The sequence below is a fragment of the Chlorocebus sabaeus genome, chromosome 19 (genome assembly GCF_047675955.1).
Source record: "Chlorocebus sabaeus isolate Y175 chromosome 19, mChlSab1.0.hap1, whole genome shotgun sequence".
In the NCBI taxonomy this organism is placed as follows: Eukaryota; Metazoa; Chordata; class Mammalia; order Primates; family Cercopithecidae; genus Chlorocebus; species Chlorocebus sabaeus.
In genome coordinates, this window is record NC_132922.1 from 5423226 (window position 1) to 5448725 (window position 25500).

The 25500-nt window shown below is 40.5% G+C and overlaps 1 protein-coding gene across 1 annotated transcript in view; it reads left to right on the forward strand.

Moving 5' to 3' along the window:
- Nucleotides 1-13: 13 nt before the first annotated feature.
- SMC1B (structural maintenance of chromosomes 1B) overlaps nucleotides 14-25500 on the forward strand; it is a 63994-nt gene continuing 38507 nt past the window's right edge. The window contains 10 exon segments of the mRNA XM_073006611.1: nucleotides 14-130; nucleotides 4740-4928; nucleotides 6468-6580; nucleotides 6670-6873; nucleotides 10771-11009; nucleotides 13983-14241; nucleotides 16811-16951; nucleotides 18530-18612; nucleotides 19441-19648; nucleotides 23437-23622. Coding sequence (XP_072862712.1) covers nucleotides 22-130; nucleotides 4740-4928; nucleotides 6468-6580; nucleotides 6670-6873; nucleotides 10771-11009; nucleotides 13983-14241; nucleotides 16811-16951; nucleotides 18530-18612; nucleotides 19441-19648; nucleotides 23437-23622 — 1731 coding nt within the window. The 5' untranslated portion in view covers nucleotides 14-21.

The window sequence follows — 25500 nt, forward strand, 5'->3', positions numbered from 1 at the left end:
TGAGGCGTGGAGGGCGGCGCCATGGGCCACCTGGAGCTGCTGCTGGTGGAAAACTTCAAGTCCTGGCGGGGCCGCCAGGTCATTGGCCCCTTCCGGAGGTTCACCTGCATCATCGGCCCCAATGGCTCTGGTAACTGAGCAGCTCAGGGCGCCACCGGAGCGCCTCCGCCGCCCCAGGCGTCCAGGCCACACGTGGCTTGTGGGGTGTGGGCGGCTGCGGCGGGCGCCTGGCCGGCCTTCCGCTTCCAGCCCTGACCCTGACTGGATCCCGGCCTGGCCCTGGCGCAGCCCCTGCCCATCACCGCACCTCGGCCCTGGCCCTCGCCCTCCACCTCAGCGGTCCAGAGCCTTGTCCCTCCGTCCCACCTCGGTCCCCACCCTCGCCCCCCAGCTTAGAGGTCCCGACCCTTCCTCTCGGGCCCCCCTCTCGCCCTCCACGTCCTGGCTCCCGACCCTCGTCCGACACCCGGGGGGACCCCACCCCACCTCAGCCCCGGCCCTCGCCTTTCATCTCAGGGGCTCCCACCCTCGCCCCCCACCCTGGGGGTCCCACCCTCGCCCTCCACCCTGGGGCTCCCACCCTCGCCCCCCACCCTGGGGCTCCCACCCTCGCCCCCCACCCTGGGGCTCCCACCCTCGTCCCCCACCCTGGGGGTCCCACCCTCGCCCTCCACCCTGGGGCTCCCACCCTCGCCCCCCACCCTGGGGCTCCCACCCTCGCCCCCCACCCTGGGGGTCCTGGCCCTTCCTCTCCGCCCCAGTCCCGCCCTGGGCCGTGTTCTCTGCCCTCACTCCTGCTTCTGGGACTGCTCTGGCCCTCGGCCCTGGTCACTCTCGTCCCTTTTCCCTTCTCTTCCGAAGTTGAAGTGAGAGGGAGCTGTCGAGGGGGTAATGGGTTCCAAGCAGCCGGAACCACCATTGGATCCAAGGGAGTTGTTACCCAGGAATGTAGTGATGATGATGACCCAGTTGACTGAGCTTTTGCTAAGTTCCTGGCAACACCGTCTTTGGTTAGCCATGGCACATGGCTGCTATCCCCATTTTATAGTTGGGGAAACTGAGGTCTGGAGAGGCCAGAGGACTTGCGAAGGTCTCTATTAATAATACCAAAATTAGCCGGGTGTGGTGGCGCGTGCCTGTAATCCCAACTAGTCTGGAGGCTGAGGCAGGAGAATCGGTTGAACCTGGGAGGTGGAAGTTGCAGTGAGCTGAGATCATGCCATTGCACTCCAGCCTGGGCGACACAGTGTGACTCTGTCCAAAAAAAAATATATATATATATATATATGTGTGTGTATATATATATATATATGCTGGGCGCGGTGGCTCACACCTGTAATTCCAGCACTTTGGGAGGCCAAGGTGGGTGGATCATGAGATCAGGAGTTAGAGACCAGCCTGACCAACATGGTGAAGCCCTGTCTCTACTAAAATTATAAAAATTAGCCGGGTGTAGTGGCATGTACCTGTAATCCCAACTCCTGAGGAGGCTGAGGCAGGAGAATCCCTTGAACCTGGGAGGCAGAGGTTGCAGTGAGCCAAGATCGCACCTCTAGCCTGGGTAACAAGAGCGAGACTTGGACTCTAAAATAAAATAAATAAGATACATATAAAATAAAATTGGCCGGCCGCAGTGGCTCATGCCTATAATCCCAGCATTTTGGGAGGCCGAGGCAGGTGGATCACCTGAGGTCAGGAGTTCAAGACCAGCCTGGCCAACATAGTGAAACCCCTGTCTCTACTAAAAATACAAAAATTAGTCTGGTGTGGTGGCGCACACCTGTAATTCCAGCACTTTGGGAGGCTGAGGCAGGCAGATCACTAGAGTTAGGGGTTCAAGACCAGCCTGGCCAACATGGTGAAACCTCATCTCTACTAAAAATACAAAAATTAGCCTGGCGTGGTGGCACACGCCTGTAGTCCCAGCTACTTGGGGGACTGAGGCAGGAGAATCGCTTGAACCTGGGAGGCGGAGGTTGCAGTGAGCTGAGATCGTACCACTGCAGTCCAGCCTGGGCAACGACAGAGCAAGACTCCATCTCGAAATAAGTAAATAAGTAAATAATAAAATAAATAAAATGCACTGTTCAGTGGTTCTTAGTATATTCAAAAGTTGTGCAACCATCATCACTACCTACTTCCAAAACATTTTCATTGCCCCCAAAGAAACCTTGTACTCATTAGTAATCACTCCCCGTTATCTCCTCTCCACCTAGCGCCTCGCATCTACTAATCTTCTTTCTATCTCTATGAAATTACCTATATGGGACATTTCGTATAAATACAATCAGACAATATATGGCCTTTTGTGTCTGATTTCTTTCACTTAGTATAATGTTTTTCAGGTTCGTCTATGTTACTTGTATTAGTACTTATGTCCTTCTTGTTTTCAAATAATATTCTAGTGTATAGATATACTACATTTTGTTTATCCATTCATTAGTTGATAGATGTTTGGGTTGTTGCCACTTTGTGGTATGTTATGCTGCCTTGAGTCTCTTGACAGACTATAACCTTTATTAGGCAGGGACAATATTAATGAAATTTAATAGAATAAATGGATTTGGATGAGAAGTATTTATTTTAGGCAGATTTAAATAATGACTTACTGATTTTAAAAGTTTCTGTTTAGTTCTGTTACTTATACTTGAATTACCTAATAATTTAATTCAATGAATGTTTACCTTGTCCCATTTTCACTGTCTTACAATAGCCCTCAATGTGCAGATTATCCATTAACCCAAAAAAGCCATTTCATATCTGTTAGTTGACTGAGACTCAGCTAAGTAAATTTGCAGCAATTTATTTCTAATTCTTTTTAGAAAGACCCTAAACCTCTAGAACTAAGCCATATTTCCAGTGGCTGATAGTATTTCTTTGCTTTGTTCATGTTACTTTCCTACTTTTGGCATTGAAAATTAATTATTTATTTTGTCTTGAGATGGAGTCTTGCTCTCTTGCCCAGACTGGAGTACAGTGGTGTAATATCAGCTCACTGCAACCTCTGTCTTATGGGTTCAAGCGATTCTCCTGCCTCAGCCTCCCGAGTAGCTGGGATTACACGCGCATGCCAATGCAGCTGGCTAATTTTTTGTATTTTAGTAGAGATGGGATTTCACCATGTTGGTCAGGCTGGTCTCAAATCCCTGACCTCAGGTGATCTTCCTGGCTCGGCCTCCCAAAGTGCTGGGATTACAGGCGTGAGCTGCTGCACCCAGCCTGAAAATTTAAACTGCTCTATGGATATAGGGAAAGGGATGTGAAAAGGGGAAATAAATTAATAGCGATGGTGACAGCTGCATTGACGTTGCACCTTGGAAATTGTCTTAGAGAAAATTATGGGCCAATGATTGGGTAACAGATTTAACATTGGGATTAGGAATGCCCACAACTACCCTTAGGTTCTGTAATTTGTTGGGAAAACTCACAGGGTTCTACATATAGTTTGACTCAATCCTATTATTTATTACAGTGAAAAAATACAAAGCAAACTCAGCAAAGGGACAGGGTATATGGGGCAAAGTCTTAGGAAACCAGGTGCAAGATTCTAAGTCCTTACCCATTGGTGTCACTCAGTGCTTCATTCCTCCAGCAGCTAGTCCACACATGTGAAATGTTGCCCACCAGGGAACCTCACTAAAGACTCAATGTGCAGCGTTTTTATCGGGACATTGTCACATAGGCATGGTTTGCCTATCATGTACCCAAGTTCCAGAATCTTCTTAGGCCAGATCTTCCTCAAAAGAAATTATAAAATAATATTCCAGAATCCTAGAAAGAAAGCATTTGTTCAGATTAAATCATATTGTTTGCACAGATAGTTTAGGCACAGTGAACCATTCTTAATAGGGAATGTTAGAAACCCTCCCAACATTCAAATCCAAATCCCTGTAAGCCAGCCAACCTTGTAAGTAGGACTTTCAAAAGATAACAGTATCAATCCTGTTATATAAATTTTCTGTAGCACCATCTCATACCAATCATAAACAATTTTGATCTAGTCCTTGAAAAGATCCTGGATTTAGTTAGCTTCTCTTTGTTTGTTTGTTTGTTTATTTATTTATTTATTTTGAGTTGGAGTCTCCACGTTGCCCAGGCTGGAGTGCAGTGGTACAGTCTCGGCTCACGGCAACCACTGCCTCCTAGGTTCAAGCGATTCTCTTGCCTCAGCCTCCTGAGTAGCTGGGACTACAGGTCCGTGCCACCAAGCCCAGCTGTTTTTTATATTTTTTGGTAGAGAGGGAGTTTCACCATGTTGGCCAGGCTAGTCTCGAACTCTTGACCTCAGGTGATCTGCCCACCTTGGCCTCCCAAAGTGCTGGGATTACAGGTGTGAGCCACTGCGCCCAGCCTTAGCCTCTCTTTTTTTAGAGTATATGAGGATTTGTTGCTGCACCAATGCTTTAGGTGATAGTTTCCGTATTTATAAAATGAGGATAACTGAAACTCAGTGAAGTTAAATGATTTGCCATGGTGTGATACCTAATAATGGAAGAGAGCTGGAATTTAGATACATGTATTTTAGTCCTTAAATTTAGACCTCTTAATAGTCTACAATGGATGCGTGGAAGAAGCAAATTTTCTACATCAGATATTTCAGTCATGCATTTTGAACATTGATTAAAAAGGACATGTCTATTGGCTATATTTCACTTCAATTGGTGACCTGGTTTCTTCAGCTCTGGGCAGGGCTTTTTATCATTAAGAATGTATAGTTTTTTTTCTCTTTTCTTCCCCAGGAAAATCTAATGTAATGGATGCACTTAGTTTTGTAATGGGAGAGAAAACAATTAATTTAAGAGTGAAAAATATTCAAGAACTCATTCATGGAGCACATATTGGAAAACCTATTTCTTCTTCTGCAAGTGTAAAAATTGTATATGTGGAGGAAAGTGGCGAAGAGAAAACATTTACAAGGATTATCCGAGGTATTTTTTTATAAAATTTTTTTTCATTTTATTTTTCAAGAGTCAAGTAAGATTGCCCGTTTTTTCTTTTTTTGGAGGGTATAGTTTATTATTCTACTGGCATAATGAGCTAGAGTTCTTTTTTTCTCTTGCATAGTGTATCTCAGAAGCAAGTAACAGAACCTGTTTGATTCGCCACATAATTCTCCAATTATGTCTGCTTTTCCTTAACAGACATAATTGTTCAAATCCCCCTACTGTCAAATAACATTTTAAAATCTGGATATTTAGTTAAGATGAAGGAGGGAGTACCTTGAAGACAGAGAAATCATAACATTTATTCTTGAAGTTCTTTATGTTTATCAGTTTTTCTTAGTGGTGAACAAATTGTATGCACATTTTTGGCTTTTATAGACAGTTTTTTCTACCACCAAAAAGCAACTTGAGTGAAATGTTTGAATTTGTGTGTGTGTATATATATATTTACAGGAAAAGTGCGAGGACTGGGGAAAGAGGAAGAAATTTTTTTTAAAGGTGTGGATGGATAAGAGACCAGTAGTTGAATTATTTGAGCCTTTGATCAGTTGTTTACATGTGATGGGGGTAGAGGCAGAGTCATTCATGCCTTAGGCTAGCTCAGTGAATCTGCATTTTTACATAAGATAATATAGGCTGGGCATGGTGGCTCACGCTTGTTATCCCAGCACTTTGGGAGGCCACAGCGGGAGGATTGCTTGAACTCAGGAGTTTGAGACCAGCCTGGGTAACGTGGTGAGACCCTGTCTGTACAAAAAATTAGCTGTGTGTGGTAGCATGAGCCTGTAGTCCCAGTACTCAGGAGGCTAAGTTGGGAAGATCACTTGAGTTTGGGAGGTCTAGGATACAGTGAGCCAAGTTTGCGCCACTGCACTCCAACATGGGCAACAGAGCAAGACCCTGTCTCAGAAAAAAAAAGATAAAGATAGGGCAGAGGAGACAATCAGATATGCATTTATCTCAGATGAGCAGAGGGATGACTTTGAGTTCTGTCCTTTGTCCTGTACATGTGAAGATAAGCTGTCATTTTATATCAGGTTGAAATTCAACAGAACTGTTTTAGGGTAAAGATCTTGGGGCCCACAAGGAATTTCCCTGTGGGTAAATTGTGAAGGAGGCATGCAGTTTTTGTTGTTGTTGTTGTTGTTGTTTAATCTTTACAGCTACCTTATTTAGGAACAAAATAGGAGGCAAGTTTGCATGACCTAGTTTCCAGCTCAACTTTTCCCTTTGGCTTAGTGAGTTGGAAGTTCTGAGATTTATTTTCCTTTTACATCCTGACTCGGATATATGCTCCTTCAGATCAGAGACTTTCATGTGTTTTGTTCGCCACTGTAAAATAGACCTTGACATGTAATAGACACTTAATATTTGTTGACTCATTAAATGCATTTATTCCCATGTATGTTATTATATAACTGGCCATTTCAATAAGAAAAGTAATTTTATTAAACTTTCAGTGGATTTTGAGATATATCTGGTATTTGTATATTTTTTAACAGGCTTTTTATTCTTTTATTTTAGGGGGATGCTCAGAATTTCGCTTTGATGATAATCTTGTGAGTCGTTCTGTTTACATTGCAGAGTTGGAAAAGATAGGCATAATAGCCAAAGGACAAAATTGTTTAGTTTTTCAGGTAAGTAGCTGTAGTAGTTTATTTGATTCAGAATTTTGAAAACACATCACTATATTTTATATGTTGGTGTGCATTACTGTTTTTAAAAGGGAACTGTAGAGTCGATTTCAATGAAGAAACCCAAAGAAAGGACACAGTTTTTTGAAGAAATCAGCACTTCAGGAGAGCTTATAGGAGAATACGAAGAAAAGAAAAGAAAGTTACAAAAAGCCGAAGAGGATGCACAGTTTAATTTTAATAAGAAAAAAAATGTAGCGGCAGAGCGCAGACAAGCAAAATTAGAGAAGGAAGAGGTAAGATGTCGTGAAGATGTAACCATTAAGTATTGGATACCAAATTTTCTATATTAGAATCACTAGATATGGGCTTGGGGTTATCAAGAAGATTAATTTAATAGTATAAGACAATTAAAGCCCAATATTCATTAAGATAAACTTTTTTATATATTTCCCACTATTTGGGCTTTTCTTTCCGAATAGGCAGGACAGCCTGAACTAGAAAAATGTCTGATTTTCCCAACTGAAAACAAGCTTGAGGGGTTTATGTCTTATGTAGCAAAGGCTCTCAGATGTTTGGATATTAAACCCCTTATGCTCTTAAAAATTATTGAGGACCCCAAGGAGTTTTTGTTCATATGGGTTATATCTATTAATATTTATTGTATTTGAAATTAACACTGGAAATTTAAAAACTGTTTTAATGATCCCTGTAAAAATAGCAATAAACTCATTACATGTTAACATAAATAGCATTTTTATGAAAGATGACTATATTTTCCGAAACCAATAGACATTGTTTTACCACTTTTATAATTTCCTTAATGTCTAACTTAATAAAAGACAGCTGGATTCTCATAAACACTTCTGTGTTAAATCTTACTTATGCTAAGACCTAGCAATTTTATCCACACTGTCAGTGCAAGTGTCAACACATTGAAATAGACAAATAAAGTCTTAGTATTATTATGAAAATAATTTTGCTTTCAAGGACTCCCTGAAAGTGTCTTGGGAAGCTCCTAGGAGGCCATGGCCACATTACATGCAAATGTATCTCTGTACATTTCTTGGGCCGCTTCACAATGCCTAATATAGTACCTTGTCTTCAGTTGTAGTTAAAGTGATATTTTTGAAACTCAAATCAGATCCTAACTTTCCATGCATAAAACCTTCCAGTGCAGTGCTTCTCACCGCACTGATAATGTTGTCTCTTATAAAATGTACTGGTCTTGTCCCTGTTTACCTCTTGAACCTTAACTTCCTGTGCTTTGCTGCCACATTGACCTTTCTTATGTGTTGAACACAACAAACTTCTTTCTCTTCTGGGATTTTTGCTATTTCCTCTGCCTAGATAGCTGTATGCCTGATTTTGCATACCTGGTAGTCTCTCATTCATGTTTTTATTAAAAAGCCATTTTCTCAGGTAGACATTTACTGTTCATTCCTCCAATCTAAATTAGCACCCTTTCCCTTGTACTAGCACATTGCCCTATTTTGTTTCTTTTGTAGCATTTATTGCTGTATAAAATTATATTGTTTATTATTTGTTTGTCTGTCAACAAAGAGTCAAACTCTGTAAAATATTTGAAGAGACTTATTCTGAGCCAAATATGAGTGACCATGGCCTGTGACACAGCTCTAAGGAGATCCTGAGAACATGTGTCCAAAGTGGTCGGGCCACAGCTAGGTCTTATACATTTTAGGGGCTATAAGACATCAGTCAATGCTTGTAAGATGTACATTGGTTCATTCTGGAAAGGAGGGGGAGCGGGGCTTCCAGGTGGATTCAAAGATTAAAGATTTTCTTTCTTTCTTTCTTTTTTTTTGAGACAGAGTCTCGCTCTGTCGCCCAGGCTGGAGTGCAGTGGCCGGATCTCAGCTCACTGCAAGCTCCGCCTCCCGGGTTTACGCCATTCTCCTGCCTCAGCCTCCCGAGTAGCTGGGACTACAGGCGCCCGCCACCTCGCCTGGCTAGTTTTTTTGTATTCTTTTTAGTAGAGATGGGGTTTCACTGTGTTAACCAGGATGGTCTCGATCTCCTGACCTCCTGATTTGCCCGTCTCGGCCTCCCAAAGTGCTGGGATTACAGGCTTGAGCCACCGCGCCCAGCCTCAAAGATTTTCTTATTGGCAGTTGGTTGAAAGAGTCTTATATAAAGACCTGGAATCAACAGAAAGGAAATGTCTGGGTTAAGATAAGGGATTGTAGAGACCAATGTTCTTGTTATGCAGATGAAGCCTCCAGGTAGCAGGCTTCAGAGAGAATAGATTGTAAATGTTTCTTATCAGACTTAAAAAGGTATTGGACTCTTAGTTGATTGTCTCCTGGTTCGGGAAAAGAGGCTTGGAAAAGGGAAAGGGGATTCTTTATAGAATGTAGATTTTTCCCCACAAGAGACAACTTTTCAGGGCTATTTCAAGATACGGCAAAGAAACATATTTGCAGTTAAAATATTTTAATTTCCTTCCTTATCTGTCATGTGATACTATGCCAGCATCAGGTTGGAAAGTAAGCTATATTACATAGGGTTGAATAAAACCCCTCTGGCTGAGCGTGGTGGCTCACGCCTGTAATCCCCACACTTTGGGAGACGGAGGCGGGCCGATGACTTAAGGTCAGGAGTTTCAGACCAGCCTGGCCAACATGGAGAAACCCCGTCTCTACTGAAAATAGAAAAATTAGCCGGACGTGGTGGCACATGCCTGTAATCCCAGCTACTCAGGAGGCTGAGGCAGGAGAATCACTTGAACCGAAAAGGCAGAGGTTGCAGTGAGCCAAGATGGCACCACTGCTCTACTTTAGCCTGGGTGACAGAGTGAGACTCTGTCTCAAAAAAAAAAAAAAAAAAAAAATTATCTGATGACACTTTGTAGAGCAGATTCCCCAGGCTCCTTAGACAGAAATTTGGGCAAGAGAAGAAAAAAGGTCAGAGTTTGGTCCTCGTATTTATTCCCTGACTTTTCTTCCTCTTTTCTCCCCATTAGAATAACTGGAATATAAAAACTGCATGAGAGCAGGGTTGGGCTGGGTATGGTGGCTTACATCTTTAATCCCAGTACTTTGGGAGGCCAAGGTGGGAGCATCCCTTGAGCCCAGGAGTTCGAGACTAGCCTGGGCAACATAGTGAGACCTCATCTCTACAAAAATAAGACTTAAAACATTTGCCAGGTGTGGTGGTAAGGGAGGAGACCACCCACTCAGGAGGCTGAGGCAGAAGGATCTCTTGGGCCCAGGAGGTCGAGGCTACGGTGAGCTGTGATCGTGCCATTGCATTCCAGCCTGGGTGAGAGAACAAAACTCTGTCTCAGACAAACAAACAAGATCAGGGATAGTCTGTCTTATTTTCTGCTGTATTGCCAATGCATAGACCAGTGCCTGGCACATAGTACTCGATACATATTTGAAGAAGTAAATGAAAAGTGGATGTTTCTTATTAGTGATATTTCTCTATGTCTTCATATTTTTGAATGTGTGTATACATGTCCTTGGTTTTGTTAGTGGAAAGGAGTGGCAGCAGTGGAAGTCAGACTGTAGTAATCACGATATACTGAATTGCAGAATTTAAACATTTTAAGGACAGTTAGAACAAAACAACTTCCTAATTATTTTTTACAACATCCTAGCGGATAGCCTATTACTTGAAATACTTCCAGTATTGATTAGGAGCTCCTCTTGAGGTAGTCTGTTCCTTTATTTCTTTAATAGCACAAATGTTAAGGAAATTATTATTTTTCACATATAATTTAGCATTGTAAGAGTCCTGTTTTATCAGTAGAAAAACTACTTCCTGTAGTAGGAATTTTTCCTGGAGTCACTGAATTTAAAGTTGCTAGCACTTTATTAGTCATATCACACTCTTCTTTCAGTTTACAAAGGGGGAGGCTGATGCCAGAAATACTGATTGAGTTGTCAAGCTCACAGGTCCAGACAAAAGGGACCCAGGTGAATGCACACCACTTCATTGTTCTTATCATCATACCACTGAGCACAAGAACACAACATCATTTACTGGTTTATTGGGTTATTTAAAAGTATATTCAGAAACCCTCGCCAAATTATGCTACTTTTGGCAAGGGTATTATATCCTAATGACAAATAAAAATTCATTAATTTGTTGGTACAATAGTTGAGTTTATTAAAGGCCAACTTAAATATGCTCCCTTTTAACTGCTGTTGAATTATACTCTTTTATAGGCAGAACGTTACCAGAGTCTCCTTGAAGAACTGAAAATGAACAAGATACAACTGCAGCTTTTTCAACTATACCATAATGAGAAAAAGATTGATTTCCTGAACACCAAGTTAGAGCATGTGAAAAGGGATTTGAGTGTCACAAGAGAGTCTTTGTCTCATCATGAAAACATAGTTAAAGCCAGGAAAAAGGAACATGGAATTCTAACTAGACAACTACAACAAACAGAAAAAGAATTAAAGTGAGTTTTTAAAAGTCGATATTAACAATTGAGTTATATGTAGATTGACAGAGGAAATAATATAAGTGACACTTTGAAAATTGATTTTTAAAAATAAGCTTTTTACTTTGGAATACTTTTAGATATACAGAAAAATTATAAAGATAGTGTAGGCCAGGCGCGGTGGCCCACGCCTGTAATCCCAGCACTTTCGGAGGCCGAGGCGGGTGGATCACAAGGTCAGGAGATTGAGACCATCCTTGCTAACACGGTGAAACCCCGTCTCTACTAAAAATACAAAAAATTAGTTGGGCATGGTGGCAGGCACCTATAGTCCTAGCTACTTGGGAGGCTGAGGCAGGAGAATGGCATGAACCCAGGAGGTGGAGCTTGCAGTAAGCTGAGATCGCGCCACTGCACTCCAGTCTAGGTGACAGAGTGAGACTCCATCTCAAGGAAAAAAAAAATAGTATAGAATGGTCCTGAAGTGGTGGTGTTTGTCTGGAGTAATACCCGAGGTTCATTGCCTCACACGAAGGAAGACAAGGATGCAGACACACAAGGAGTAAGGTTAAGAGTGGAGTTTAATAGGTGAAAGAAAGAGAACAGCTTTCTTTCCTGCAGAGAGAGGGGCTCCCGATCGGGTCTTCTGGTCCACAGCGAAGTACAGGAGGTTTTATAGATGTGCTTGAGGAGGTGGTGTCTGATTTAGGGCATGAAGGATTGCTCACACCAGGTATGCCATTTGCAGAGCACATGAAGAACTGGTTAGGACTAGGTGTGCCATTTGCATAGTGCACAAAGAAGCTGGCCACCCACCCTAATTTTTTATTGTGCAGATTCTGTACCTGGCTGATACCATGTTGCCAACTTTTCTACTGTACACGTGGTGACAAAGAAAAGGGAAGATGGAGCTTTCATGTTGAACTTAGCTGGCTTCTGGGTAGCCCTTTTCTGTTGGCTCAGCTTCTGGCATTCAGTCGTACAAGCTTCCAGCTTGCTTATGTATGTTTGTAGCTTGACTTTTCAGGCTCCTCTTTGTTATAAAAGAAATGATTTGGGGGCTGCTTTTTGTTAAAAGGGAAGCTCTGCTGAGAACTCTCTTAACCTTCACTATCTGCCTAAATAATTTATTTTTTGCTCCTGTATCAGTCCCATATTCCCAACACTCAGTTTCTGCTGTTATTAACATCTTACATTATTATGATACCTTGTCAATTAGTAAACTAATATTGATACATTAACTAAAGTCCATACTTTATACATATTTTCTCAGTTTTTGCCTAATGTCCTTTTTATGATCCAAAATGCCATATTACGTTTAGTTATATGTCTCCTTAGGCACCTTTTAGCTGTGACAGTTCTTATTTTTGATGAGCTTGACAATTTTGAGGAATTTTGGTCAGTTTTTTTGTAGAACATCTTTCAACTGGGATTTGTCTGATGGTTTTCTCATAATTAGACTGAAGATACAGACTGTGGGGAGGAAGACCACAGAAGTAAAATGTCATTTGCATTATATTCTATTAGAGTGTCAGTGTATTATATATGTCACATGACATTTATCGTATAGTATATCATACGTCATATCAACATGATATCACTGTTGATGTTGACCTTGATCACCTGACTGAAGTAGTGTTTGTCATGTTTCTCCACTATAAGTTTTTCTCCCTTTTCATACTGCAATCTTTGAGAGGAAGTCACTATGCATAGCCCACACTTAAGGAGTAGGGAGAGTTATGTTTTACCTTGAGGGCAAAGTATCTACATGATTTATTTGGAATTCTGCACAGATTTGTCTCTACTTATTTATTTTAAAATTAAATTAATTGTTATTTACATCAGTATAGATTTATGGATATTTTACTTTTGGAGTTATAATCCAATATTACCTTGTTGATTTTGTTGCTTAGATTGTTCCTGCTGTGGCCACTGAGAACTCTTTGAGTTGGCTCCTGCGTCCCTTTGAAATATTCTCATTATTGTGATTTTTTTTGGAGCTCTTTCTTACTTCCTAGAAGATAAGTATCTTCTAGTGTCATCTTGTATAAGGCAGTCCAAGCATCAGCTTGCCCCAGCTTGTGTGAGCCTGCCCCAGGCTCTCCAAGGAACCCTGGTTCCTTTTATTGAAGAATGGTATTGGGAACCAACATCTAGGTGGTAGGTGTGTTCGTTGTTACTGGAGTGTCCTTGCTTCTAGGCTTTCTCAGCTGTTGGAACTAGGAAATACGTGTGTATACTATTTATACACATAGCTATAAATATTTTCATATGTGACCATCTATATTAAGCTAAACATGATTTCATATTGATGTCTCCCAATTCTAAGCCATTACCACATTAATCATTCTAGCCTTCTCTTGCTTATCTGTAACCTCCCACTTCAACAGTGGGAAATCTGGCTTCTACCGTCTGCCATCCATTTGCTTAATTGTGCAATTCCAGTAATCATATGTAATAGTGTCAGAATTGTTAACCCATACCCCTTGGAAAGCATCTTTGTAACTATATGTTACAAAGTACTTATGTACAATTCTTTTGTTTTTAGTCTTACAGACTCCACTCATTTCTAGAATTTGGTCAGCATGTTTTCCTTCCACCACTTCAGTAAGGTTGTTTCTACATTTGTAATAAAGTTAGATTCTTTTATTGCATTCTACATTCCATCTAGGATCCCTTAGCCTTCTGAGTGATTCTTTTTTAATTTGCTTACATTAAGGTTCATTCTTGGTGCTGTAAAGTAATATAGGTTTTGGCAAATTCATAGTGTCAAGTGTCTACCACTACAGTACCACTCTCAAAAGTGATCCTGTGCTTTATTCAACCCTCCCACTGACCTTGCTCAACCTTTGGCAACCACTGATCTGCTTGCAGTCTCTGAAAGTTGATTTTAGGATTTCTTTTTTAAAGTGGTTTGATCAAAACAACTTCTTCCCTTTATATATCAAAGAAATGAAATTTTCTTTAAAGCAAATGTTTTTCCCTTTTCAGGTCACTTGAAACCCTTTTAAATCAGAAGAGGCCTAAGTACATTAAAGCCAAAGAAAACACTTCTCACCACCTTAAGAAATTAGATGTGGCTAAGAAATCAATAAAGGACAGCGAAAAACAATGTTCTAAACAGGAAGATGATATAAAAGCCCTGGAGACAGAATTGGCTGATTTAGATGGTGCATGGAGAAGTTTCGAAAAACAGATTGAGGAAGAAATTTTACGTAAAGGGCGAGACATTGAACTGGAAGCCAGTCAGGTAAAAAAGGTCAACTTAGGGGAAATCTTACGTTTCTATTATTTCAGCTTCTTTAAATTAGAAAAAAATTTAAAAGATGACCTGTGTGATATTTTAAGAGATTATCCTCAGTATAAATTGTGGGGATTTAAATTTTTCAGCCTGTATACAGAATCTAAATTTATTTAGTTTTAATTTTAATTTTGTAGAGATAGGGTCTCGCTCTGTCACTCAGGCTGGAGTGCAGTGGCATGATCATGATGCAGGATTTTTTGTTTGTTTGTTTTTGAGAAGGAGTTTCACTCTTGTTGCCCACGTTGGAGTGCAATGGTGTGGTCTTGGCTCACTGCAACCTCTGCCTTCTGGGTTCAAGTGATTCTCCTGCCTCAGCCTCCTGAGTAGCTGAGATTACAGGCATGCGCCACCATGCCTGGCTAATTTTGTATTTTTAGTAAAGACAGGGTTTCTCCATGTTGGTCAGGCTGGTCTCAAACTCCCGACCTCAGGTGATCCACCCGCCTCGGCCTCTCAAATTGCAGGGATTACAGGCCTGAGCCACCATGCCTGGCCGATGCAGGATTTTTCTCAGTCACTTTGTCAGCCAGAGACCCTCGGTTGGTGACACCCTTGCCCAGGCCTTGCTTCCAGGCCTTGCTTGGTCCCACATTCGCTGCAGGAGACACCCCGTCCACTCAGCTTGCCAGGCTGCACCTAGCCTGCACTCTGGTGCGAATCCCACAGCTGCCATGACCGCTCACTCAGCCCCTAGCAGAAGAGGGTATGTGAGCAAGTAAGTTTAGTTTCCAGCCAGCTGTTCCAAGTACCAGCAAGGAAGCAGGCTCCATGCGGTGCTTGGAGCTGGACCAGGCATGTCGCAAACCACTTCCACAGTGGGCTCTGGCGTCCAGATGAGGGGAACACAGTGGCACCCAGGCAAGGGTGCTCGTGACCCCAAAGCCCCAGAGGGGTTGTTACAGTGTACTAATTAGCTCTTTAGTCCTGTCTGCAGCCTGAAAGATGGTCGCGTATTAACAGCTCTGTCAGCCTCTTGGCCCACTCTGGCCCTCAACTTCACGGCTGACTCAGCCCCGACACTGCTTCCTGTCATGTGGGGCAGCTGCCCTCTGCCAGCAGAGGGCAGAGGGCCACAGTGTTTCAGCCTTCTGTGTACCCACATTCAGTGAGTCCTGAGTTCTTGTCTTGTGTCTAAGAAGAATGAGGCTACACTGGCGATCGAAGAGTGAAGAAGGCAAAGAAGAATTTTATTGAGTAATGAAACAGCTCTCAGCAGAGAGGGGATACAAGAGGTCGTCCACTACCTGAAGTCAGGTGGTTTCTTCCCCAGTGTAGCTGGGTCTGGGGCTTTTATGGACTCACAATGGGGGAATGTGTGCTGATTGGTTTGTGAGTATGCATAAAAAGGCTAAAATAAAGGCACCACTCTAAAGTGGGTACAACAGTGTGAAAAGCCAATTAGGGAAGGGTAGGTGTATGTAAAATAGGTGATGGGTAGGGATCAATCAGAGGTAAGCACACCAAACAGGAAGAGAGGTTCTCAATCTTGTCTGGGGATTTACCCAGGACTTGTAGCTAGGCTTTAAACTGTCTTTGTCTTGAAGGTTGAGTTTCACTGAGGGCCCACCCCTGTCTGCCTAGGATTTATCTGCCTCCTGCTGCTATCAATCATAGTTCACTACAGTGTCACTCCTGGGCTCAGTCTATCCTCGTGTCTACAGGCGCATGCTACCATACCTGGCTAGTTTTTAAATTTTTTGTAGAGATGAGGTCACACTGTGTTGCCCAGGCTGGTCTCGAACTCCTGGGCTCAAGTGATCCTCTTGCCTCAGCTTCCCAAAGTGCTGGGATTACAGGCATGATCCACTGTGCCTGGCCTAAAAGACTGTTTAAAATAGAGCAACGAAAACCTCTATACTAAAGTCTCTGTCCAAAAATCTTAAAAGAGAAAGGAGAATCCAGAGAAAATGATGTATTTTTTCTACTTACATAGTCATAATTATTTTTGTATATAATTGTGATATAAGATTATCATAAAATTGATAAAAGATAAATGATAAAAATATGGTTGTCAATTACGTGTTTTTGCCATCTACTGATTATAATTAAATCTTGTATAATAAGTTAGAGATAAATTCGTCACTGAACATTTTAAAGCACCTTAAGTAATTAGTTCCCTTCTTGTCAATTAGGTGATCATGTCCCCTCAAAGCCACATGTATCTTTTAAGTGTTTATGAGAGGAAAAAATGGTTACCTTATGAATAATAAGATAAACACTTGAGTCCAGGAGGCCAAGGCTGTAGTGAGCCATGATTGTGCCACTGTACTCCAGCCTGGGCAACAGAGCAAAATAAAAATAAATAACAGTTTCAAATATAAATAAATAAATAAATAATAAACAGTTTTTCAAAAGGAAGCTTTCATGCTCACATTATTTTCCCTGGGCAGGTGGTCGATTATGATTTAATTTATATAAAGCAAACTTTTGGGAAGATTAATTATCTTCTAGTACAGGATTTCATACAAAGAATTTGCTGTCATGAATTAGCAATTTTTCAATACTGTTTATGCAGCTGGATCATTATAAAGAACTTAAGGAACAAGTAAGAAAGAAAGTAGCTACAATGACTCAACAACTGGAAAAACTGCAATGGGAACAGAAAACAGACGAAGAAAGACTGGCATTTGAAAAGAGGAGGCATGGAGAAGTTCAGGTATCTTGGGTTGTACAGTAATGATTTAGAATTATTCTTAATGAAATTTTATTTCCTTATTGTACCTGTCTCCAGAATGAATCTCCTTAACCTTACACTATACTGCCTCATTTCATTTATTTCATGATTTGGCAGATGAAGATACAAATATAAAAGGCATAATCTATGATAGTTCTGTGAGTAGAAGAGGGTATTTTGTGCAAGGAGAAAAACAAAGGTGGTAACATAGCAGGAATTACTTTTAAAACATTTGTATAATTGATGTGTTATAAAATTATATGCTGATTTATGAAAATACACATTGCACATTTTTGACTTTGTGCATGCTAATTTCTTCTTGGAATAATCTATTTATCTTTACGTGTTAAAATCTAGAATTACCAACACTGCAAAGCCTTCCCTGTCCCTCCTTTTCTTTATATCCCAGTTCCTAAAAAAGCCAAAAATAATGTCTTCCTCATATAACTACCTATTAATATTATTATTATTTGATATGGAGTTTTGGTCTTGTTGCCCAGACTAGAGTGCAATGACGCCATCTCGGCTCACTACAACCTCCACCTCCCAGGTTCAAGCGATTCTCCTGTCTCAGCCTCCTGAGTAACTGGGATTACAGGCATGCGCCACCATGCCTGGCTAATTTTGTATTTTTAGTAAAGACGGGGTTTCTCCATGTTGGTCAAACTGGTCTTGAACTCCTGACCTCAGATGATCTGCCTGCCTCAGCCTCGCAGAGTGCTGGGATTACAGGCCTGAGCCACCGTGCCGGGCCAATTTTTTATCTATATCTAAGGGCTTTTGTCAGATTGCATAAAAATAACAATTAATTGGTACCTCTCTACTAGACTGAAAGCTTATTAAAGACAGGATTCTAATTGTGTCCATTGTAAACCTTGCACTGAGTAGATGTCAATAAGTGTTAGTTGAATTGCTGTTATCTTTTGGATACAAAAAAACAGTAAGAAGAACATACGTAGTTGCAGACAGGTGGAGAAGACTTGTAGTAGTCTCCAGTTGGATTTAATGATAAAGTGAATAGAACAAAACTTTTGTGAAATCCTCACCCGCAAGCCTGTTAGTTGCCCTATAGGTGCCTATATTATTATAACAGAAAACCACTCTACTATATAATTACTTATTTAATTGTCTGTTTCTCCTACTAGGCATTAGTTCTTTGAGGGCAGGGACTCTTTCCTGCTTGTTTCTGTACCTCTAGTTCCTATCACGTGGTAGCCAGTGAATATATTTAGGTTGTTGCAAAAGTAGTTGCGGTACTTTTGCACCAACCTAATATATTTGTTGAGTGAATTAGTTAGGGATAAGAACTATATAGATATTTGAACATAATCTCCTTGAAGTTTGAAGTTACAGAGAGAAATCGCTAGAGATCAAATATCTAGCAAATGGTAAGAGTCAGGAGTTGAACCCTGATCTGTAATTTGCTCTGATATGTTTTCATATAATTATATTTGACATCTTTCAAATTTGTAACAGCTTATAATATAGTAAGTTATAGGCATGTAATTTTGTTGGTTTGGAATTGCTGTAATTGATTTTAGATTTCATTTCCTCTTTTAGGGAAATCTAAAACAAATAAAAGAACAAATAGAAGATCATAAAAAACGAATAGAGAAGTTAGAGGAGTATACAAAGACATGCATGTAGGTAGAGTAAAAAAAAATTTCTTGCAGCTGTTTTCTTTTTTTTTGAGAGGATCTCACTCCCATCACCCAGGCTGGGGTGCAGTGGCACAATCATGGCTCACTGTAGCCTCAACTTCCGGGGTTCACATGACTCTCCTACCTCAGCCTGTAGCTGAGACTACAGGCGCATGCCATCACACCCAGCTAATTTTTTGTATTTCTGGTAAAGATGGGGTTTCACCATGTTGGCCAGGCTGGTCTTCAACTCCTGGACTCAAGCAATCCACCCTCCTTGGACTCCCAAAGTGCTGGGATTACAAGTGTGAGCCACTGCACCCTTTGCAGCTTTCTTATTTATGTATTTCTTTCTTTTTTTTGAGACGGGGTCTCGCTCTCACCCAGACTGGAGTGCAGTGGCGTGATCATGGCTTACTGCAACTTACACCCACCCCTGGGCTCAAGTGATCCATCTGCCTCAGCCCCCTGAATAGCTGGTACTACAGGTGTGTGCCACCACACCTGGCTAATTTTTTTGTATTTTGTAGAGACAGGGTTTTGCCATGTTGCCAGGCTGGTCTCAAATTCCTGGACTCAAGCTATCCACCCACTCAGCCTCTCAAAGTACTGAGATTACAAGAGTGAGCCACCTGACCCAGCCACGTTTTTCAAATCAATGAAGAATGAGCAAAATCTTTTTTGCCCATGTTTGGTGTCAGGTTTATTGCATTTTTTACCCTTTAAAAATTGATAGAGCACTGCTCTATTCCCCTGCAGTGCCAGACAAGAGTATGTTGTACCTGGTAATTCCTAAATTTTATAAATATATAATTTGTTGTTATTTTGTAGGGATTGCTTGAAAGAGAAAAAACAGCAAGAGGAAACCCTAGTGGATGAAATTGAAAAAACAAAATCAAGAATATCTGAAGTTAATGAAGAATTGAATCTTATTAGAAGTGAATTGCAGAATGCTGGGATTGATACCCATGAGGGAAAACGTCAGCAAAAGAGAGCAGAGGTTCTGGAACATCTTAAAAGACTGTACCCAGATTCTGTGGTAATGAGAAGGAATAGTTAATTTAAACAAAAAAACTAAGTTTTGGTGTTTGCTTACAGCAGTATCTTCTCATTTGGGATTAGAAATATTACCATTATTACAAAGCAATATTATTTTAGACATCTTTAAATTTTGTGTTTGACTCTTTATATTTAAAATGTAACAGTAAATAATTAGGGTAAAACTTCCGGTAGTAGCTGTAGGTACGTAATTATTGGGGAGAAGCATGACATGAACGTAGTACTCAGAAAGTTCAAATTGTGGCCAGTATCCCCAAAAGGACTTGGATGCTGTGAAGTAACCTGAGCCCTCCAGACACATAGCCTCAAACCTCATGTTTTTCATGATTTTAATTGTTTTTGAAATATTTTTTCAGCAGAGATGATTGGCATATTTTTATTCTCTTAAGTATGACTGTGCATCCGGTATTGCTAGTGTATTTCATTAACCAAAATACAATATCACTTGTTGCTTGGGATGTCAGCATCACAAGATTATTTCCTTTTGTATCGAGGTGGCATCTGACCCTCTTGTCACTAATGTCAGTGTATACTGTGCAGTCCTTATTTTATGATATGGCCTATTTTCAGCATTTGAGACTGGTAACCACTGCTGTATTTTGAAACACCTACCGACCAGGGCAGTGGCTCACGTCTGTAATCCCAGTACTCTGAGAGGCTGAGGCAGGTGGATCAGCTAAGGTCAGGAGTTTGAAACCAGCCTGGCCAACATGGTTAAACCCTGTGTCTACTAAAAATGCAAAAAGTAGCCGCACTTTGTGGCAGGCACCTGTAATACCAGCTACTCTGGAGGGTGAGGCAGGAGAACCACTTGAACACAGGAGGCAGAGGTTGCGGTGAGCTGAGATCACACCATTGCACTCCAGCCTGGATGACAGAGTGAGACTGTCTCCCAATAAAAGGAAACATCTACCATTGGCCTCCATATCCACACTTTCATGGTTTTCCTCCTATCTCTCTGGCCACCCATCTTCATCTCCTTTATAGCATCTGTTTTGACTTTCTGACTCTTAAATGTTGGTTTTGACTTCCAGATAATGATGCAGGAGTAAGTCTAGGTCACAAAATCTGGATCCCCCAATTCCTATCCAAATGACAACAGCTAGTAAAACACACACACACACACACACACACACACACAAACTAGTTAAAAAAAAATCTACCTGATGCCATGAACTTTAGAAAATGGTGATAATCTAGGATTTAAAAAAAATGTATTGAAGTATAGCTTTGCTTTTTCTCAACTCCACAGAAGCTGAACTGATAAATTGACTAATTCCTGAGAATTCTCACCTAGTATTCCTTGATCTAGCAAGAAGCAAACTCACATGTATTTGTTTCCTTTTCTCTTCTAACTGGAGAGAGTTAGATTTAAAAACTGGTGAACTGGGTGCTGTAATCCCAGCACTTTGGGAGGCCGAAGTGGATGGATCACTTGAGGTCAGGGGTTTGAAACCAGCCTGGCCAACATGGTGAAATACTGTCTCTACTAAAAATACAAAAAATTTAGCACGCCTAAATTTTGGTGGTGCACGCCTGTAATCCCAGCTACTTGGGAGGCTGAGGCAGGAGAATTGCTTGAACCCGGGAGGCAGAGGTTGCAGTGAGCCGAGATTGCACCACTACACTCCAGCCTGGGTGACAGAGCGAGACTCTGTTTCAAAAAAACAAAAAACAAAACAAAACAAAAAAACACTGGTGAATTGGGGAACGTGAAGCTCATATGCTCTCTAATGAGAGTGAAGACCCTAGGTCTCACTAGGGCTTTAAAATTGGGAGGCCATTTTGAAGCCCTCTTTTCTAGATGAGATTTGTCCTCCTCCCTCAGGGTAGAAGAACTTGGTATGGGATATTAATTAAAAACTCAGATGAGAGAGAATTCAGGTACTTAAATGAAGTGTGTTCTTAAAAAGTCTTAGGTGAGTTCTCACTTGCCGCTACTATCCAATTCCTTACAAGAAAGTAAACAGAATAGGAAATACTTATTCTATCAAGTGTTGCTCAGAGGAGGTAATTGTCTCAGTTCTGTGAGAAAAGGAATTAAGAAAATTATCCACCATAGCAAATCAAAGATCTGAACAGAGCTGCTCACATTAAACATAAGCAAAGTGAAAAGAATCTCTCTGGCAGCTATAGGTACATATAATAACAAAGAGAAAGAAACTATTTAAAAACATTTAGAAGTCAAAGAGTCCAGTCTAGAAGGTTACAGAACAAAATCCCCTGTAAATGTTTTGCACTATGGGTAATTTAATAAGAACTTGAATTTATGAAACTAGATTCAAATATAAGGTAAAACAATAAGATAAAAAGGAAAATGTAAGCTGTGAAAACAAATCAAGAATAGGCATTATTACCAAATAATTATAGTTAGCATGTAAGTAATAAGTAACATAGACAAATTAACAAATTAGAAGCATTAATAGCAAGAAATGTTAATAAATTAGAAGTAGCTGCCAGGTGTGATGGTGTGCACCTAGTTTCAGCTACTCGGAGGCTGAGGCAGGAGGATAGCTTGAACCTAAGAATTTGAGACCAGCCTGGGCAACATAGCAAGAGCTCATCTCTTTAAAAAAAAAAAACAAAAAAAAAGGTAGCAAAAGGTAATAGATTACACAACTGAAAATCAAATTATTGACCCTGAAGAAAGGCTTGAGATAATCACAAATTAATGGAGAAGAAAAAGTCAAAGATATTTAAACAGAGCAAAGACAGTGATGTTTTATCATAGGAAAATGGTATTCTTGAAGTAGAACCTAACAAATGGAGGAAGGAGTCCAAAGACAGAAAATTAAACCTTCAGATATTCTAGAGACCACCGATACATGATGCTTGACATCCAAACATTTTCTAGTAAAGTTTTTGAACTTCAATCTAATACATTCTTGACTATTCTTCAGGTCTCAGATCAAGTAACACTTTGTGGAAATCCTTCCTCGACTTTTCTTTTTTTTTTTTTTTGAGATAGAGTCTTGCTCTGTCGCCAGGCCGGAGTGCAGTGGTGTGATCTCGGCTCACCACAACCTCTGCCTCCTGGGTTCAAGTGATTCTCCTGCCTCAGCCTCCCGAGCAGCTGGAACTACAGGCGTGCACTGCCACGCCCAACTAATTTTTGTATTTTTAGTAGAGGCAGGGTTTCACCACATTGACCAGGATGGTCCCGATCTCTTGACCCCAAGATCTACTCTCCTCGGCCTCCTAAAGTGCTGGTATTACAGGTGTGAGCCACCGCGCCCAGCTGGAAATCCTTCCTAGACTTCTTATGCCAACCTGGTCCCTGTTAAATATTCTCAGAGCACTCTACTTTGTCAGTGTCTAGCTCCATTTTGTACCTACATGTGATTATTGATTATTTATATCTTCCTCACTAGACTGAAAATTCTGTGAGGTCAGAAGGTATCTATTTTGTTCATTAATGTTTTATCCAGTGCCTAGCTCAGTACCTGCAATAGCAGGTCTCTTGTAGATTCTTGTTTAATAGATAAGGGAATAAATTAGTATTTAATCATGTAGTTTTAGAAACTATTTTAATATTTTGGTAAGGCTACTCCCTCTTTATTACTCTTTTTTTAAATGAAGTGTTACATAGCTAGATGGACATTGCATAATGAAACTTAGGTCTATTTGAATAAAACTCTATTAATTATGATGTATGTAATTTTATAAAATTAGTTTTTGTCTGTGCTACTTTGTTATATTAGATAACAATGAATTATATATTTCAGTCTAATATATCTATTTTTCTCTCCTTTTTTGAAACCTGCTAAGTTTGGAAGACTACTTGACCTGTGTCATCCTATTCATAAGAAATACCAGCTGGCTGTTACTAAGCTTTTTGGCCGGTACATTATTGCCATTGTTGTAGCCTCTGAAAAGGTAGCAAAAGATTGTATTCGATTTCTGAAAGAGGAAAGAGCTGAACCTGAGACATTCCTCGCTCTAGATTACCTTGATGTAAGAACTTTGTAATGCCTGGTGTTTATAGTGATAAAAATCTTGTCTTTTAAAGAATGATCTTATTGCCTAAAACTATGATAGTGATTGAAAAAAAAATTGTAGCTTGTATGTCAGTTAGGCAATCATTTAAATGGCTGGTGTTAAATATATTGGCAAGCAAAGAATAATATCAAGTGGCTATTCTCTTTCTTGACATCATATCATTTCTTCCTTATCTAGTTTTTACAGAATTCTACCTTTGATTTCATTCAGTGCACCACTCTACCTATTAGCCAGCAATGTATTTTGTCCTATATAGCAAAGTATAGGAAATGGATAAGATGTATGGTCTGTTGGTGAAATGCCAATTCAGTCTTAATTGTAAATATTTGACCCAGTGTGTTAACTCTTTGTGAAAGTGGCTAAATTTTGAGCCTTGAGGTATGTATTGAGATACCTTAACATATCCTGAGTCTAAATTCATGAAGCAGAAACTCTGTCATATCATGATTGATATCCTTCAGTGATTATTCATTGACTACTCAAAAAAATGTCCTCTTTGGTTCACTAGTCAAGACCCTGAATTGCAGGCAGTCTTCATAGTAGTTAAGAGCACGTGCCTTAGAGCTAGACTGCTCTGAGTTTGAATCTCAGCCCTACTTCTAATTAGATCTTACTAATTTATTCTTAATTTTTTTTTTTTTTTTTTTTTTTTGAGACGGAGTCTTGCTCTTTCGCCCAATCTGGAGTGCAGTGGCGCGATCTTGGTTCACTGCAGCCTCTGCCTCCCGAGTTCAAGCAATTCTCCTGCCTCAGCCTCCCAAGTAGCTGGGATTACAGGTATGTGCCACCACACCTGGCTTTTTCTTTTTTTTTTTTTTTGGATTTTTAGTAGAGGCGGAGTTTCTCCACATTGGTCAGGCTGGTCTCAAATTCCCGACCTCAGGTGATGCGCCCGCCTCAGCCTCCCAAAGTGCTTTGATTACAGGCGTGAGCCACCGCGCCTGGCCTATTCTTCATTTTTCTGAGTATCAGTTTTCCATGTGTGGAAATGGAAGAATTAGTTCTTACCATATTGGATTACTACAAGGAGTTGTTACATGTAAAGCACTTGGCATAAGATCTCCACAGAGGAGGGTCTGGTGATACTCATGGTCCGGACCTCCCTTTTGTACTTCCACACTGTTGTTACCTTCTGCTCACTGAAATTCTTTACCCCATCTCATCTGCCTGTTAGAATCCTGTTTTACTTATTTCTCACTTGAGATTTTTTTCAAGACAAAAATCTCTTTAAAAAGATCTTTAAAAAATCTTTAAAAATATTTTTTTAAAAATCTTACACAGAAGTGTATCAAATATAAAGGGAATACTCCTACCCCTTCATAGTGTCTGATTCCTTAATAGTAACAACTTTAGATTGTTTCCATACACTCAATTTATATAACTGTATATTCCCAAGTGTATATACACACATGTACACACACACATTTTGGTTGTATATATGTTTTCTTCTTTGTTTTGTTTGTTTTATTAAAAAGTGAGATCATACTTGCTGGATTTTGGTAATACATTGTAGACACTTTTGTGATCTGTTGTAAACCCAACCTAAAAGTCATGACTAAGAAGGTCTGAAGGCTTTCCTGATCATTTAAGTTGAAAGTGTTTTGTTTGTGTTTTTCTGTTTTGTTTTGTTTTGTTTTGTTTTTTTGAGACAGAGTCTCACTCTTTGTAGCCCAGCCTGGAGTGTAATGGCACAATCTTTGCTCACTGCAACCTCCGCCTCCTGGGTTCAAGCAATTCTCCTGTCTCAGCCTCCTGAGTAGCTGGGATTACAGGCGCCTGCCACCACACCCGGTTAATTTTTGTATTTTTAGTAGAGACAGGATTTTACCATGT